At 44.7% G+C, this 16,156-nt stretch overlaps 1 protein-coding gene and 1 long non-coding RNA gene across 2 annotated transcripts in view; one reads left to right on the top strand and one right to left on the bottom strand.

The window, feature by feature from the left end:
* LOC145504771 (uncharacterized) overlaps positions 1–16,156 on the top strand; it is a 375,749-nt gene that overhangs the window by 140,289 nt on the left and 219,304 nt on the right. The gene's annotated exons all lie outside the window — the stretch shown is intronic.
* LOC145504750 (NBPF family member NBPF10-like) overlaps positions 1–16,156 on the bottom strand; it is a 190,939-nt gene that overhangs the window by 136,715 nt on the left and 38,068 nt on the right. Inside the window, exons 17-31 of the mRNA XM_081486057.1 lie at positions 16,071–16,122; positions 14,972–15,186; positions 13,690–13,741; positions 12,872–13,047; positions 11,568–11,619; positions 10,469–10,683; positions 9,187–9,238; positions 8,369–8,544; positions 7,065–7,116; positions 5,966–6,180; positions 4,684–4,735; positions 3,866–4,041; positions 2,562–2,613; positions 1,463–1,677; positions 181–232 (exon numbers count right to left, since the gene is read on the bottom strand). Coding sequence (XP_081342183.1) covers positions 181–232; positions 1,463–1,677; positions 2,562–2,613; positions 3,866–4,041; positions 4,684–4,735; positions 5,966–6,180; positions 7,065–7,116; positions 8,369–8,544; positions 9,187–9,238; positions 10,469–10,683; positions 11,568–11,619; positions 12,872–13,047; positions 13,690–13,741; positions 14,972–15,186; positions 16,071–16,122 — 1,804 coding nt within the window. The remainder of the gene's footprint in view (positions 1–180; positions 233–1,462; positions 1,678–2,561; positions 2,614–3,865; positions 4,042–4,683; positions 4,736–5,965; positions 6,181–7,064; positions 7,117–8,368; positions 8,545–9,186; positions 9,239–10,468; positions 10,684–11,567; positions 11,620–12,871; positions 13,048–13,689; positions 13,742–14,971; positions 15,187–16,070; positions 16,123–16,156) is intronic.

Genomic DNA, 16,156 nt, shown 5'->3' with positions numbered 1-16,156 from the left:
AGTAAATAAGAAATTGGAAACAATATAAGTACCACAGTGAAAGCAGAGAACATTATGAAAAAGAATAATAGTGGTGGGCAAAACTGACGACACAATACATTCAGCACTTTCTGTCTTTCCCCGGATCAGAGGACTGCAGAGGTTATCACTGTACAGGAGCCCACAGATATTCAAAATTACCTCGGGGCCACAACCGCTGCTCCTTTCAGGTCATCGTGACCATTCTGGTTTTCTGCAAAGAAATTAACAGAAGAGTTATGTCAGGCAAATGCCTTTCCAAAACGCCCAATCCTGTGCCTATCTTCAGCATGTGGTAACAGGCTATTGAGACAGAAATAATCCAGGAGGCCCTAGAATGAGCCTCAGAAGAAGGCACTGGGTTTCCTTCTTGAGCCGTTGGACAAATTTCCTTGAGATGATATGTCATCGGCAGAGTATCCTGATCCCTAGTCTGTGCAAACAGCTAAATATATCCTTTTCCCCACAGTTCCTGGGGAACAACTTAATTATATCCTCAGCCTGCTATAATACTCAGGCTTTTTTCATCTGAAATGTTGTTTATTAATGGGATAAGTGATTTCACACTGAGATTAAATGGGAGTGGAATCCACACACCATCAAGTCAAATGAATCTCAAAGCTGCAAACAGAGGCCATTCATCAGGTTGGGAAGTTCCAGGGCCCTGTCTTCCCTCAGAGCTGCTGCTGCTGCTGCTAAGTCGCTTCAGTCGTGTCCGTCTGTGCGACCTCATAGACGGCAGACCACCAGGATCCCCCGTCGCTGGGATTCTCCAGGCAAGACACTGGAGGGGGTTGCCATTTCCTTCTCAATGCATGAAAGTGAAAAGTGAAAGAGAAGTCGCACAGTCGTGTCCCCATGGACTTCGCGACCCCATGGAGCCTACCAGGCTACTCCATCCATGGGATTTTCCAGGCAAGAGTACTGGAGTGGGTTCCCATTGCCTTTTCCGTTACCTCAGAGAAACATACCAAAAACTGACAGTGCGCATTACCTTCTGCTATCAGAAACTTCGAACAAGATAAGTCCAAGGAAAAGAGAGAGGCTATGGGTTGATAGACGTGAACGAAAGTCGTGACATCTCCAAAGAAATAAACAAGACTGCAAAAAGCCTTGGACAGGTGTAGGAACGCAGGGACATTACCCAGAAATGACAATTAAAGCATTTCCTGTGAGATAAGAGGTTCATTCAAAATTAGGAAGCCTTTGTACCTCCTGTGCCACAATTGCTAAGGTTCAGGTGAGTCTGGCTGGACCACCTTGGGTAGAGTGGTTTACCCCAGGGACAACCATGACAGGGAACTTAGAAAAGTTCATTCATAGAATGTCTCATTTTAAATGCAACTATAGAGTCTGGTTCAAATCAGGCTTCAGTATGGAAGCATAGGGTCTATCAAACGGGATCATTCTCCCAGAGTAGACTAACAGATATATCGAAGACTACCTGGGAGACCAGTCGAAATTTCATCCTCTTCAGCATGAGAGCAACCACAGGCTCCATCCATGGCAGACTCCACATTCTCTTCATCAAATGCAAATTTTCCATCACTGGAAGGCTGGTTGCAGGCAGAACCTTCCTGGAGAGTGGAAGGTACTGAAACACATTCATCTTGGGATTGCTGGAACACCACCTGCTTTTCAACATCCAGCAAGTTCATGCTGTGTCAGGTGGAGAAGGGATGACAGAAAATTAAGAGGATTCGACCCCAAGCTATCTGGCTGGTTTTCATGACAGGCATTGAGTTTGCTCACAGAAAGCAAAAGGGCAGTCCCCTTAAGGAGGGAAGTAACTCCTCCTGATGTGGAGTGGAGTGTGGGTGCCATGGGGTAGGAGAGAGACAGCAGGTTCTCTGGGCACTGGGCACACAACCAGCGGTTGAAGGAGGAGATGGAATTTTCCCTACATGCTAACGTCACCACCCCCAGCACACACAGAAGGCAGGGACAGTGGTTCAGACTTTTCTGCACAGATTGTATTGATCTGGATATCCTGTGTCCAAGTGAACACGGCTTTTAAGAAGTTAAAGATGTGTTTGAGTTTGGACTCTATTCCATTCAATTTTAAAATATTTCTTGGCACAAATATAGCTTCAAGATCAGTTTTTCAGAGTTGGAGAAAAAGGAGGTATAGACTAGATATTCTGCCTTCAAGAACTATTTTTTTCAATATTTTGTTGTAATATGAATATCGTTCAATTTTCCTCCCTTGAAATCAAATATTTACCAACATGCTGATGCCAAACCAGTGTAAGACCCATAGTCTCTCACCCTACTTTAACCACTCAGGAGAAAACACACGAATACAGGAACTCCCAGGTTTAGTTATTTCACCTGGGACAACTCACTGTACATTACTAAACCTGAAGGATTGAAAAACTGAAACGCACAAACTTGTGAAACATAAATAGACAACACTACTAAAGAGATACTTGCTGCTGCATGAATAGATGAAAGAGTTACATAGAGTACTTTCTATTTTTCTCTGGATCTGAGGTCTCCTGCTGTCACCACTGACATTCACAGCCCACAGATTTTCAAATTACCTGGGAAATGAGAGCTCTTGTCCACTCACTTGCTTGTGATCGTTTTCATTGTCTAGTAGGAAATTCAGAGACAGCAGGTCATGAGAAGCAAATCAGATCTCACACATATCTACTCAGGAAACACATATACAACAGGGACCTTAATATTCTAATTGCAAGAACATAATTCTTTAGCAAAGATATTCTAGGACACTTAAGTCGTATGAGAATTAGACTGGACTGCTTCCAGACCCATCGAGGAAATTTGCTGCTTGATCTGGTATCTCTCCCAACAGCCTTCGTTCTGAGTCTGTAGAAGCACTTAAAAATGTATTTTCCACAGAGATGCTAGAAAATGAGCTGAGTTATTTTCTAGAATTATTTCTATAGTGCTGCTTGGTCCCATCAGACTATGTGGTTGTTGATGGTTTAGAGGAATTTATACTTGAGACTACAGTGATGGATGAATTGTGAAAGCGTTAGCCGCTCAGTAGTGGCGGTCTCTTTGTGACCGCATGGACTATAGCCCACCAGGCTCCTCTCTGTCCATTGAATTCTCCACCCAAGAATACTAGAGTGGGTGCCATTCTCTTGTCCAGAGGATCTTCATGATACAGGGATTGAACCTGGGTCTCCTGCATTGCGGGCAGATTCTTTACCATCTGAGCCACCAGGGAAGCCCAGTGAAATCTATTAACCTTCAAATCAAAAAGAATCTTTGGTGCTACACAGAAACCATGACCATTTCAAGCTGGAGGAACTGCCAGAGCCCAGCCTTACTTCATGGAAACATCCAAGCAAGGCAATGGGACAGTTGTGTCTGTCTTGGGGTCAGATACCATCTTAGCTAAGACCTGCCAACATCGAGAAAAGGGAGACTGGGGCTGAGCGCAGTAAAACACATGATGGAAATCACCTCTCCTTATAAAGAGGCAAGTCTGTCATCACTTCTGGAGAGGCCACGAACATTGACAAAAATTTAACTCATTGCGGGGAACAACACACTGGCTCCAAACGAGTTCTGACAGACACCTCCTGTGGATTTCCAGCTGAGGTGGTTGAGAGTTGTCACAAGTGCTTTGTGTCAAATGCCTGATACTGGGGTCAGGGTGACAGAGACAAGCCCGGAGCCAAAAAATGAATGAGAGCTCCCTGACCCACCTGATGTCTGTACTTAAAACTCTACCACAGAGTCTCATCCAAATCACTGTCTACAGCGCTTCCAACAGGGATGACAAACCTCAGCACCCCAGAGGTGGGGAGTACGAAGCGTACAGAGTCTACCTGGGCATATAGGTGGAGTTCTATCACAAGAAAATACTCACTGGTTACATCCCGAGCATAAGACACATCCACGTCCTCAGGTGAGAAGATGGCATTGCTCCGATAAGGCCAGAAGGAGTCTGACAGGTCAGGAAGAACTGAGTAAGTCAGGTAGTGTTCATCTAGAGAGTCCTGTGGGACTCCATTCTCTATCATCTGTGGCAGCTGTCTGTTGAACCTGGTGGGGAGGGACGGCAAAAGACTAAGCCAAGACTTATCAGAAACTGTACAGTCCTATCTGGTTTTGATGGAATGTTTGAGTGGTGAAGCCAAGGGTCTGATCCATGACAGGGAGAAAACTCTGTTTTGTGTGTGAGACACAGCGTGGTTTTACAGGGGCAGAAGAGAGAAAAAGCAGTAGGTGCTCAGTGGTCTGACCAAATAACAGGCTGATGAACAGACAGATTTCTCTGTGATGGTACAGTAACGCCTCACATACAGGGACACGGAGTAGTGGCTTTCACACTTCCACTTACATGGCATTGACATTACTATGACACACATGCCAGCATGCTAACACCAAACATATAGCAGATATGCATCTCACTCTAGAAACCACACCTGATATAAAAATTGAGTGCAAAAAAATCACTCTGACTTAGTTCACCTGGGTCGACTGACTTGGGTTTGAAACTTGACCAGTAAATAAGAAATTGGAAACAATATAAGTACCACAGTGAAAGCAGAGAACATTATGAAAAAGAATAATAGTGGTGGGCAAAACTGACGACACAATACATTCAGCACTTTCTGTCTTTCCCCGGATCAGAGGACTGCAGAGGTTATCACTGTACAGGAGCCCACAGATATTCAAAATTACCTCGGGGCCACAACCGCTGCTCCTTTCAGGTCATCGTGACCATTCTGGTTTTCTGCAAAGAAATTAACAGAAGAGTTATGTCAGGCAAATGCCTTTCCAAAACGCCCAATCCTGTGCCTATCTTCAGAATGTGGTAACAGGCTATTGAGACAGAAATAATCCAGGAGGCCCTAGAATGAGCCTCAGAAGAAGGCACTGGGTTTCCTTCTTGAGCCGTTGGACAAATTTCCTTGAGATGATATGTCATCGGCAGAGTATCCTGATCCCTAGTCTGTGCAAACAGCTAAATATATCCTTTTCCCCACAGTTCCTGGGGAACAACTTAATTATATCCTCAGCCTGCTATAATACTGAGGCTTTTTTCATCTGAAATGTTGTTTATTAATGGGATAAGTGATTTCACACTGAGATTAAATGGGAGTGGAATCCACACACCATCAAGTCAAATGAATCTCAAAGCTGCAAACAGAGGCCATTCATCAGGTTGGGAAGTTCCAGGGCCCTGTCTTCCCTCAGAGCTGCTGCTGCTGCTGCTAAGTCGCTTCAGTCGTGTCCGTCTGTGCGACCTCATAGACGGCAGACCACCAGGATCCCCCGTCGCTGGGATTCTCCAGGCAAGACACTGGAGGGGGTTGCCATTTCCTTCTCAATGCATGAAAGTGAAAAGTGAAAGTGAAGTCGCACAGTCGTGTCCCCATGGACTTCGCGACCCCATGGAGCCTACCAGGCTACTCCATCCATGGGATTTTCCAGGCAAGAGTACTGGAGTGGGTTCCCATTGCCTTTTCCGTTACCTCAGAGAAACATACCAAAAACTGACAGTGCGCATTACCTTCTGCTATCAGAAACTTCGAACAAGATAAGTCCAAGGAAAAGAGAGAGGCTATGGGTTGATAGACGTGAACGAAAGTCGTGACATCTCCAAAGAAATAAACAAGACTGCAAAAAGCCTTGGACAGGTGTAGGAACGCAGGGACATTACCCAGAAATGACAATTAAAGCATTTCCTGTGAGATAAGAGGTTCATTCAAAATTAGGAAGCCTTTGTACCTCCTGTGCCACAATTGCTAAGGTTCAGGTGAGTCTGGCTGGACCACCTTGGGTAGAGTGGTTTACCCCAGGGACAACCATGACAGGGAACTTAGAAAAGTTCATTCATAGAATGTCTCATTTTAAATGCAACTATAGAGTCTGGTTCAAATCAGGCTTCAGTATGGAAGCATAGGGTCTATCAAACGGGATCATTCTCCCAGAGTAGACTAACAGATATATCGAAGACTACCTGGGAGACCAGTCGAAATTTCATCCTCTTCAGCATGAGAGCAACCACAGGCTCCATCCATGGCAGACTCCACATTCTCTTCATCAAATGCAAATTTTCCATCACTGGAAGGCTGGTTGCAGGCAGAACCTTCCTGGAGAGTGGAAGGTACTGAAACACATTCATCTTGGGATTGCTGGAACACCACCTGCTTTTCAACATCCAGCAAGTTCACGCTGTGTCAGGTGGAGAAGGGATGACAGAAAATTAAGAGGATTCGACCCCAAGCTATCTGGCTGGTTTTCATGACAGGCATTGAGTTTGCTCACAGAAAGCAAAAGGGCAGTCCCCTTAAGGAGGGAAGTAACTCCTCCTGATGTGGAGTGGAGTGTGGGTGCCATGGGGTAGGAGAGAGACAGCAGGTTCTCTGGGCACTGGGCACACAACCAGCGGTTGAAGGAGGAGATGGAATTTTCCCTACATGCTAACGTCACCACCCCCAGCACACACAGAAGGCAGGGACAGTGGTTCAGACTTTTCTGCACAGATTGTATTGATCTGGATATCCTGTGTCCAAGTGAACACGGCTTTTAAGAAGTTAAAGATGTGTTTGAGTTTGGACTCTATTCCATTCAATTTTAAAATATTTCTTGGCACAAATATAGCTTCAAGATCAGTTTTTCAGAGTTGGAGAAAAAGGAGGTATAGACTAGATATTCTGCCTTCAAGAACTATTTTTTTCAATATTTTGTTGTAATATGAATATCGTTCAATTTTCCTCCCTTGAAATCAAATATTTACCAACATGCTGATGCCAAACCAGTGTAAGACCCATAGTCTCTCACCCTACTTTAACCACTCAGGAGAAAACACACGAATACAGGAACTCCCAGGTTTAGTTATTTCACCTGGGACAACTCACTGTACATTACTAAACCTGAAGGATTGAAAAACTGAAACGCACAAACTTGTGAAACATAAATAGACAACACTACTAAAGAGATACTTGCTGCTGCATGAATAGATGAAAGAGTTACATAGAGTACTTTCTATTTTTCTCTGGATCTGAGGTCTCCTGCTGTCACCACTGACATTCACAGCCCACAGATTTTCAAATTACCTGGGAAATGAGAGCTCTTGTCCACTCACTTGCTTGTGATCGTTTTCATTGTCTAGTAGGAAATTCAGAGACAGCAGGTCATGAGAAGCAAATCAGATCTCACACATATCTACTCAGGAAACACATATACAACAGGGACCTTAATATTCTAATTGCAAGAACATAATTCTTTAGCAAAGATATTCTAGGACACTTAAGTCGTATGAGAATTAGACTGGACTGCTTCCAGACCCATCGAGGAAATTTGCTGCTTGATCTGGTATCTCTCCCAACAGCCTTCGTTCTGAGTCTGTAGAAGCACTTAAAAATGTATTTTCCACAGAGATGCTAGAAAATGAGCTGAGTTATTTTCTAGAATTATTTCTATAGTGCTGCTTGGTCCCATCAGACTATGTGGTTGTTGATGGTTTAGAGGAATTTATACTTGAGACTACAGTGATGGATGAATTGTGAAAGCGTTAGCCGCTCAGTAGTGGCGGTCTCTTTGTGACCGCATGGACTATAGCCCACCAGGCTCCTCTCTGTCCATTGAATTCTCCACCCAAGAATACTAGAGTGGGTGCCATTCTCTTGTCCAGAGGATCTTCATGATACAGGGATTGAACCTGGGTCTCCTGCATTGCGGGCAGATTCTTTACCATCTGAGCCACCAGGGAAGCCCAGTGAAATCTATTAACCTTCAAATCAAAAAGAATCTTTGGTGCTACACAGAAACCATGACCATTTCAAGCTGGAGGAACTGCCAGAGCCCAGCCTTACTTCATGGAAACATCCAAGCAAGGCAATGGGACAGTTGTGTCTGTCTTGGGGTCAGATACCATCTTAGCTAAGACCTGCCAACATCGAGAAAAGGGAGACTGGGGCTGAGCGCAGTAAAACACATGATGGAAATCACCTCTCCTTATAAAGAGGCAAGTCTGTCATCACTTCTGGAGAGGCCACGAACATTGACAAAAATTTAACTCATTGCGGGGAACAACACACTGGCTCCAAACGAGTTCTGACAGACACCTCCTGTGGATTTCCAGCTGAGGTGGTTGAGAGTTGTCACAAGTGCTTTGTGTCAAATGCCTGATACTGGGGTCAGGGTGACAGAGACAAGCCCGGAGCCAAAAAATGAATGAGAGCTCCCTGACCCACCTGATGTCTGTACTTAAAACTCTACCACAGAGTCTCATCCAAATCACTGTCTACAGCGCTTCCAACAGGGATGACAAACCTCAGCACCCCAGAGGTGGGGAGTACGAAGCGTACAGAGTCTACCTGGGCATATAGGTGGAGTTCTATCACAAGAAAATACTCACTGGTTACATCCCGAGCATAAGACACATCCACGTCCTCAGGTGAGAAGATGGCATTGCTCCGATAAGGCCAGAAGGAGTCTGACAGGTCAGGAAGAACTGAGTAAGTCAGGTAGTGTTCATCTAGAGAGTCCTGTGGGACTCCATTCTCTATCATCTGTGGCAGCTGTCTGTTGAACCTGGTGGGGAGGGACGGCAAAAGACTAAGCCAAGACTTATCAGAAACTGTACAGTCCTATCTGGTTTTGATGGAATGTTTGAGTGGTGAAGCCAAGGGTCTGATCCATGACAGGGAGAAAACTCTGTTTTGTGTGTGAGACACAGCGTGGTTTTACAGGGGCAGAAGAGAGAAAAAGCAGTAGGTGCTCAGTGGTCTGACCAAATAACAGGCTGATGAACAGACAGATTTCTCTGTGATGGTACAGTAACGCCTCACATACAGGGACACGGAGTAGTGGCTTTCACACTTCCACTTACATGGCATTGACATTACTATGACACACATGCCAGCATGCTAACACCAAACATATAGCAGATATGCATCTCACTCTAGAAACCACACCTGATATAAAAATTGAGTGCAAAAAAATCACTCTGACTTAGTTCACCTGGGTCGACTGACTTGGGTTTGAAACTTGACCAGTAAATAAGAAATTGGAAACAATATAAGTACCACAGTGAAAGCAGAGAACATTATGAAAAAGAATAATAGTGGTGGGCAAAACTGACGACACAATACATTCAGCACTTTCTGTCTTTCCCCGGATCAGAGGACTGCAGAGGTTATCACTGTACAGGAGCCCACAGATATTCAAAATTACCTCGGGGCCACAACCGCTGCTCCTTTCAGGTCATCGTGACCATTCTGGTTTTCTGCAAAGAAATTAACAGAAGAGTTATGTCAGGCAAATGCCTTTCCAAAACGCCCAATCCTGTGCCTATCTTCAGAATGTGGTAACAGGCTATTGAGACAGAAATAATCCAGGAGGCCCTAGAATGAGCTTCAGAAGAAGGCACTGGGTTTCCTTCTTGAGCCGTTGGACAAATTTCCTTGAGATGATATGTCATCGGCAGAGTATCCTGATCCCTAGTCTGTGCAAACAGCTAAATATATCCTTTTCCCCACAGTTCCTGGGGAACAACTTAATTATATCCTCAGCCTGCTATAATACTGAGGCTTTTTTCATCTGAAATGTTGTTTATTAATGGGATAAGTGATTTCACACTGAGATTAAATGGGAGTGGAATCCACACACCATCAAGTCAAATGAATCTCAAAGCTGCAAACAGAGGCCATTCATCAGGTTGGGAAGTTCCAGGGCCCTGTCTTCCCTCAGAGCTGCTGCTGCTGCTGCTAAGTCGCTTCAGTCGTGTCCGTCTGTGCGACCTCATAGACGGCAGACCACCAGGATCCCCCGTCGCTGGGATTCTCCAGGCAAGACACTGGAGGGGGTTGCCATTTCCTTCTCAATGCATGAAAGTGAAAAGTGAAAGTGAAGTCGCACAGTCGTGTCCCCATGGACTTCGCGACCCCATGGAGCCTACCAGGCTACTCCATCCATGGGATTTTCCAGGCAAGAGTACTGGAGTGGGTTCCCATTGCCTTTTCCGTTACCTCAGAGAAACATACCAAAAACTGACAGTGCGCATTACCTTCTGCTATCAGAAACTTCGAACAAGATAAGTCCAAGGAAAAGAGAGAGGCTATGGGTTGATAGACGTGAACGAAAGTCGTGACATCTCCAAAGAAATAAACAAGACTGCAAAAAGCCTTGGACAGGTGTAGGAACGCAGGGACATTACCCAGAAATGACAATTAAAGCATTTCCTGTGAGATAAGAGGTTCATTCAAAATTAGGAAGCCTTTGTACCTCCTGTGCCACAATTGCTAAGGTTCAGGTGAGTCTGGCTGGACCACCTTGGGTAGAGTGGTTTACCCCAGGGACAACCATGACAGGGAACTTAGAAAAGTTCATTCATAGAATGTCTCATTTTAAATGCAACTATAGAGTCTGGTTCAAATCAGGCTTCAGTATGGAAGCATAGGGTCTATCAAACGGGATCATTCTCCCAGAGTAGACTAACAGATATATCGAAGACTACCTGGGAGACCAGTCGAAATTTCATCCTCTTCAGCATGAGAGCAACCACAGGCTCCATCCATGGCAGACTCCACATTCTCTTCATCAAATGCAAATTTTCCATCACTGGAAGGCTGGTTGCAGGCAGAACCTTCCTGGAGAGTGGAAGGTACTGAAACACATTCATCTTGGGATTGCTGGAACACCACCTGCTTTTCAACATCCAGCAAGTTCACGCTGTGTCAGGTGGAGAAGGGATGACAGAAAATTAAGAGGATTCGACCCCAAGCTATCTGGCTGGTTTTCATGACAGGCATTGAGTTTGCTCACAGAAAGCAAAAGGGCAGTCCCCTTAAGGAGGGAAGTAACTCCTCCTGATGTGGAGTGGAGTGTGGGTGCCATGGGGTAGGAGAGAGACAGCAGGTTCTCTGGGCACTGGGCACACAACCAGCGGTTGAAGGAGGAGATGGAATTTTCCCTACATGCTAACGTCACCACCCCCAGCACACACAGAAGGCAGGGACAGTGGTTCAGACTTTTCTGCACAGATTGTATTGATCTGGATATCCTGTGTCCAAGTGAACACGGCTTTTAAGAAGTTAAAGATGTGTTTGAGTTTGGACTCTATTCCATTCAATTTTAAAATATTTCTTGGCACAAATATAGCTTCAAGATCAGTTTTTCAGAGTTGGAGAAAAAGGAGGTATAGACTAGATATTCTGCCTTCAAGAACTATTTTTTTCAATATTTTGTTGTAATATGAATATCGTTCAATTTTCCTCCCTTGAAATCAAATATTTACCAACATGCTGATGCCAAACCAGTGTAAGACCCATAGTCTCTCACCCTACTTTAACCACTCAGGAGAAAACACACGAATACAGGAACTCCCAGGTTTAGTTATTTCACCTGGGACAACTCACTGTACATTACTAAACCTGAAGGATTGAAAAACTGAAACGCAGAAACTTGTGAAACATAAATAGACAACACTACTAAAGAGATACTTGCTGCTGCATGAATAGATGAAAGAGTTACATAGAGTACTTTCTATTTTTCTCTGGATCTGAGGTCTCCTGCTGTCACCACTGACATTCACAGCCCACAGATTTTCAAATTACCTGGGAAATGAGAGCTCTTGTCCACTCACTTGCTTGTGATCGTTTTCATTGTCTAGTAGGAAATTCAGAGACAGCAGGTCATGAGAAGCAAATCAGATCTCACACATATCTACTCAGGAAACACATATACAACAGGGACCTTAATATTCTAATTGCAAGAACATAATTCTTTAGCAAAGATATTCTAGGACACTTAAGTCGTATGAGAATTAGACTGGACTGCTTCCAGACCCATCGAGGAAATTTGCTGCTTGATCTGGTATCTCTCCCAACAGCCTTCGTTCTGAGTCTGTAGAAGCACTTAAAAATGTATTTTCCACAGAGATGCTAGAAAATGAGCTGAGTTATTTTCTAGAATTATTTCTATAGTGCTGCTTGGTCCCATCAGACTATGTGGTTGTTGATGGTTTAGAGGAATTTATACTTGAGACTAGAGTGATGGATGAATTGTGAAAGCGTTAGCCGCTCAGTAGTGGCGGTCTCTTTGTGACCGCATGGACTATAGCCCACCAGGCTCCTCTCTGTCCATTGAATTCTCCACCCAAGAATACTAGAGTGGGTGCCATTCTCTTGTCCAGAGGATCTTCATGATACAGGGATTGAACCTGGGTCTCCTGCATTGCGGGCAGATTCTTTACCATCTGAGCCACCAGGGAAGCCCAGTGAAATCTATTAACCTTCAAATCAAAAAGAATCTTTGGTGCTACACAGAAACCATGACCATTTCAAGCTGGAGGAACTGCCAGAGCCCAGCCTTACTTCATGGAAACATCCAAGCAAGGCAATGGGACAGTTGTGTCTGTCTTGGTGTCAGATACCATCTTAGCTAAGACCTGCCAACATCGAGAAAAGGGAGACTGGGGCTGAGCGCAGTAAAACACATGATGGAAATCACCTCTCCTTATAAAGAGGCAAGTCTGTCATCACTTCTGGAGAGGCCACGAACATTGACAAAAATTTAACTCATTGCGGGGAACAACACACTGGCTCCAAACGAGTTCTGACAGACACCTCCTGTGGATTTCCAGCTGAGGTGGTTGAGAGTTGTCACAAGTGCTTTGTGTCAAATGCCTGATACTGGGGTCAGGGTGACAGAGACAAGCCCGGAGCCAAAAAATGAATGAGAGCTCCCTGACCCACCTGATGTCTGTACTTAAAACTCTACCACAGAGTCTCATCCAAATCACTGTCTACAGCGCTTCCAACAGGGATGACAAACCTCAGCACCCCAGAGGTGGGGAGTACGAAGCGTACAGAGTCTACCTGGGCATATAGGTGGAGTTCTATCACAAGAAAATACTCACTGGTTACATCCCGAGCATAAGACACATCCACGTCCTCAGGTGAGAAGATGGCATTGCTCCGATAAGGCCAGAAGGAGTCTGACAGGTCAGGAAGAACTGAGTAAGTCAGGTAGTGTTCATCTAGAGAGTCCTGTGGGACTCCATTCTCTATCATCTGTGGCAGCTGTCTGTTGAACCTGGTGGGGAGGGACGGCAAAAGACTAAGCCAAGACTTATCAGAAACTGTACAGTCCTATCTGGTTTTGATGGAATGTTTGAGTGGTGAAGCCAAGGGTCTGATCCATGACAGGGAGAAAACTCTGTTTTGTGTGTGAGACACAGCGTGGTTTTACAGGGGCAGAAGAGAGAAAAAGCAGTAGGTGCTCAGTGGTCTGACCAAATAACAGGCTGATGAACAGACAGATTTCTCTGTGATGGTACAGTAACGCCTCACATACAGGGACACGGAGTAGTGGCTTTCACACTTCCACTTACATGGCATTGACATTACTATGACACACATGCCAGCATGCTAACACCAAACATATAGCAGATATGCATCTCACTCTAGAAACCACACCTGATATAAAAATTGAGTGCAAAAAAATCACTCTGACTTAGTTCACCTGGGTCGACTGACTTGGGTTTGAAACTTGACCAGTAAATAAGAAATTGGAAACAATATAAGTACCACAGTGAAAGCAGAGAACATTATGAAAAAGAATAATAGTGGTGGGCAAAACTGACGACACAATACATTCAGCACTTTCTGTCTTTCCCCGGATCAGAGGTCTGCAGAGGTTATCACTGTACAGGAGCCCACAGATATTCAAAATTACCTCGGGGCCACAACCGCTGCTCCTTTCAGGTCATCGTGACCATTCTGGTTTTCTGCAAAGAAATTAACAGAAGAGTTATGTCAGGCAAATGCCTTTCCAAAACGCCCAATCCTGTGCCTATCTTCAGCATGTGGTAACAGGCTATTGAGACAGAAATAATCCAGGAGGCCCTAGAATGAGCCTCAGAAGAAGGCACTGGGTTTCCTTCTTGAGCCATTGGACAAATTTCCTTGATATGATATGTCATCGGCAGAGTATCCTGATCCCCAGTCTGTGCAAACAGCTAAATATATCCTTTTCCCCACAGTTCCTGGGGAACAACTTAATTATATCCTCAGCCTGCTATAATACTCAGGCTTTTTTCATCTGAAATGTTGTTTATTAATGGGATAAGTGATTTCACACTGAGATTAAATGGGAGTGGAATCCACACACCATCAAGTCAAATGAATCTCAAAGCTGCAAACAGAGGCCATTCATCAGGTTGGGAAGTTCCAGGGCCCTGTCTTCCCTCAGAGCTGCTGCTGCTGCTGCTAAGTCGCTTCAGTCGTGTCCGTCTGTGCGACCTCATAGACGGCAGACCACCAGGATCCCCCGTCGCTGGGATTCTCCAGGCAAGACACTGGAGGGGGTTGCCATTTCCTTCTCAATGCATGAAAGTGAAAAGTGAAAGTGAAGTCGCACAGTCGTGTCCCCATGGACTTCGCGACCCCATGGAGCCTACCAGGCTACTCCATCCATGGGATTTTCCAGGCAAGAGTACTGGAGTGGGTTCCCATTGCCTTTTCCGTTACCTCAGAGAAACATACCAAAAACTGACAGTGCGCATTACCTTCTGCTATCAGAAACTTCGAACAAGATAAGTCCAAGGAAAAGAGAGAGGCTATGGGTTGATAGACGTGAACGAAAGTCGTGACATCTCCAAAGAAATAAACAAGACTGCAAAAAGCCTTGGACCGGTGTAGGAACGCAGGGACATTACCCAGAAATGACAATTAAAGCATTTCCTGTGAGATAAGAGGTTCATTCAAAATTAGGAAGCCTTTGTACCTCCTGTGCCACAATTGCTAAGGTTCAGGTGAGTCTGGCTGGACCACCTTGGGTAGAGTGGTTTACCCCAGGGACAACCATGACAGGGAACTTAGAAAAGTTCATTCATAGAATGTCTCATTTTAAATGCAACTATAGAGTCTGGTTCAAATCAGGCTTCAGTATGGAAGCATAGGGTCTATCAAACGGGATCATTCTCCCAGAGTAGACTAACAGATATATCGAAGACTACCTGGGAGACCAGTCGAAATTTCATCCTCTTCAGCATGAGAGCAACCACAGGCTCCATCCATGGCAGACTCCACATTCTCTTCATCAAATGCAAATTTTCCATCACTGGAAGGCTGGTTGCAGGCAGAACCTTCCTGGAGAGTGGAAGGTACTGAAACACATTCATCTTGGGATTGCTGGAACACCACCTGCTTTTCAACATCCAGCAAGTTCACGCTGTGTCAGGGGGAGAAGGGATGACAGAAAATTAAGAGGATTCGACCCCAAGCTATCTGGCTGGTTTTCATGACAGGCATTGAGTTTGCTCACAGAAAGCAAAAGGGCAGTCCCCTTAAGGAGGGAAGTAACTCCTCCTGATGTGGAGTGGAGTGTGGGTGCCATGGGGTAGGAGAGAGACAGCAGGTTCTCTGGGCACTGGGCACACAACCAGCGGTTGAAGGAGGAGATGGAATTTTCCCTACATGCTAACGTCACCACCCCCAGCACACACAGAAGGCAGGGACAGTGGTTCAGACTTTTCTGCACAGATTGTATTGATCTGGATATCCTGTGTCCAAGTGAACACAGCTTTTAAGAAGTTAAAGATGTGTTTGAGTTTGGACTCTATTCCATTCAATTTTAAAATATTTCTTGGCACAAATATAGCTTCAAGATCAGTTTTTCAGAGTTGGAGAAAAAGGAGGTATAGACTAGATATTCTGCCTTCAAGAACTATTTTTTTCAATATTTTGTTGTAATATGAATATCGTTCGATTTTCCTCCCTTGAAATCAAATATTTACCAACATGCTGATGCCAAACCAGTGTAAGACCCATAGTCTCTCACCCTACTTTAACCACTCAGGAGAAAACACACGAATACAGGAACTCCCAGGTTTAGTTATTTCACCTGGGACAACTCACTGTACATTACTAAACTTGAAGGATTGAAAAACTGAAACGCACAAACTTGTGAAACATAAATAGACAACACTACTAAAGAGATACTTGCTGCTGCATGAATAGATGAAAGAGTTACATAGAGTACTTTCTATTTTTCTCTGGATCTGAGGTCTCCTGCTGTCACCACTGACATTCACAGCCCACAGATCTTCAAATTACCTGGGAAATGAGAGCTCTTGTCCACTCACTTGCTTGTGATCGTTTTCATTGTCTAGTAGGAAATTCAGAGACAGCAGGTCATGAGA

The sequence above is a fragment of the Giraffa tippelskirchi genome, chromosome 5, assembly GCF_054371585.1.
Source record: "Giraffa tippelskirchi isolate mGirTip1 chromosome 5, T2T-mGirTip1v1.2.pri, whole genome shotgun sequence".
In the NCBI taxonomy this organism is placed as follows: Eukaryota; Metazoa; Chordata; class Mammalia; order Artiodactyla; family Giraffidae; genus Giraffa; species Giraffa tippelskirchi.
The sequence above is the reverse complement of the archived record's forward strand: the minus strand, read 5'-3'. Positions and strand labels throughout refer to the sequence as shown.